The 1,769-nt window shown below is 30.6% G+C and overlaps 1 protein-coding gene across 1 annotated transcript; it reads left to right on the top strand.

Annotated features, from left to right (window-relative positions):
• Positions 1–580: 580 nt before the first annotated feature.
• LOC114129105 (piggyBac transposable element-derived protein 4-like) lies at positions 581–1,467 on the top strand. The gene is made up of 2 exons (XM_027993738.2): positions 581–948; positions 1,050–1,467. Exons 1-2 carry the CDS (start codon positions 581–583, stop codon positions 1,465–1,467), a joined length of 786 nt encoding a protein of 261 aa, XP_027849539.2.
• Positions 1,468–1,769: the final 302 nt, after the last annotated feature.

The following is a 1,769-nucleotide window of genomic DNA, read 5'->3' as shown; positions in this document are numbered from 1 at the left end:
AAGATGCCCTTTGTAGATACTTCATCATAAACGGTTTGACCATTGTGAGAAATTAAATTTATTTCATTATTAATAATAAACTGTTTAAAACACGTTGGCGACGAGCGCCGTTTTTGCTGTTCTGTTCATAGCGTTTATAAAATTAAAATGTTATTAAATCCACTTGTGGCGACACCTAGTAGACAATTTTGGTATCAGTCGATTTGTCTGAATGAGGTGAACAAGTTTCTGTAATAATATTGGCGGGTATCACCGGTGATACCCTCGTCTATAAATAATGGAATGAAAAAATACTTTTTTCAGGACGGCTGGGTGTCACCGGTGATACCCTCGTCTATAAATAATGGAATGAAAAAATACTTTTTTCAGGACGGCTGGGTGTCACCGGTGACCCCTGAGTTTGCATGGTTACAACCAGATGATAATAAATAAAGCTTTGATAACCAATATAATTTAATTCCTATCTCAACTTGAAATAATATGATTATTATGAATATTATGATTACAATTATGATTACATTCAATTGACAAAGTGTTACAAAAATTATTTTATATTATGTAACTAAGGTATTTTGTAAAAATGGATATAACTAAGGTACTAAATTGGCTTGATAAAATTGAAAGTTTAGATGAAAACAGTTCACAGTCTGAAAATGAAAATAATTTACTGACTAGTGATGTCATTGAAGAACCAACTTATCATGCGTTACATAATGTAGAAACTACGTCAAACAGTATTGTAAGTGATGGTAAACCAACTATTTACTCCTCAAACACAGCCACTTCCACAACTACTTCTTCGGATTATATACCTTCTGGTTCTGAATCTAGTTCAGATCATTTTTCTGATAGTTCACTAAATAAGTGTGATGATTTGACAAATACAGTAGCCACCCCAGTACAGTCAAGAGCACATACTAGAGGTAGAGGAATGAGCATGAGAAGGGGGTTTAGAGGAAAAACTATTCACACCAAAAATTTACCACTATTAATCAACATCTCCAAAATAATACACAACTTAATAATATTGATGGCATTAATATTAATAGGATGAATATATCTGGCCAAAAATTTAAACAATTTCCATATACTGGTAATACTGAAATACATTCAGATATTAGTAATAAATTAAATCTAAGAGCTTCAGATGTTTACCGGTTTATTGTTGATGATGAATTATTAAACCTAAATGTAAGTATGACAAATGAAAATGCTAAAACTAAAAAACCTCATTGGAAAGATGTAGACCTTGATGAATTATTAAATTTTTTTACCATCATGCTGTACATGGGTTTAGTAAAATATCCAACAATTACAGATTATTGGGCAAATAGTTTCCTATACAAAAATGAATTTGTAAAATCTGTAATGCCTAGAGATAGATTTAAAGATATTTTAAGATTTTTACATATACAAAATAATGCTACAGCTGACATCACAGACCGTATATATAAATTAGACCTCTAGTTAATATTTTGAACAACAATTTTGAAAAGTTGAAAACTCCTGGTGAAACAGTAGCAATTGTTGAGTCAATGGTACCATTTAGAGGTCGTTTGGTCTTCAAACAATATTTACCAGGTAAATCATCTAAATATGGAGTAAAAATTTTTAAATTATGTGATTCAAGTGTTTATACTTTTAAATCTATTGTTTATGAAGGAAAAATGAAAAAGCCAGTTTATCTGATGAAAGAGTTAGTAATACTGTTGTAGAAAACTTAATGCACTCATATTTAAACACTGGAAGAACATTGGTCGCTGATAACT

The sequence above is a fragment of the Aphis gossypii genome, unplaced genomic scaffold, assembly GCF_020184175.1.
Source record: "Aphis gossypii isolate Hap1 unplaced genomic scaffold, ASM2018417v2 Contig00562, whole genome shotgun sequence".
Lineage (NCBI taxonomy): Eukaryota > Metazoa > Arthropoda > Insecta > Hemiptera > Aphididae > Aphis > Aphis gossypii.
The sequence above is the reverse complement of the archived record's forward strand: the minus strand, read 5'-3'. Positions and strand labels throughout refer to the sequence as shown.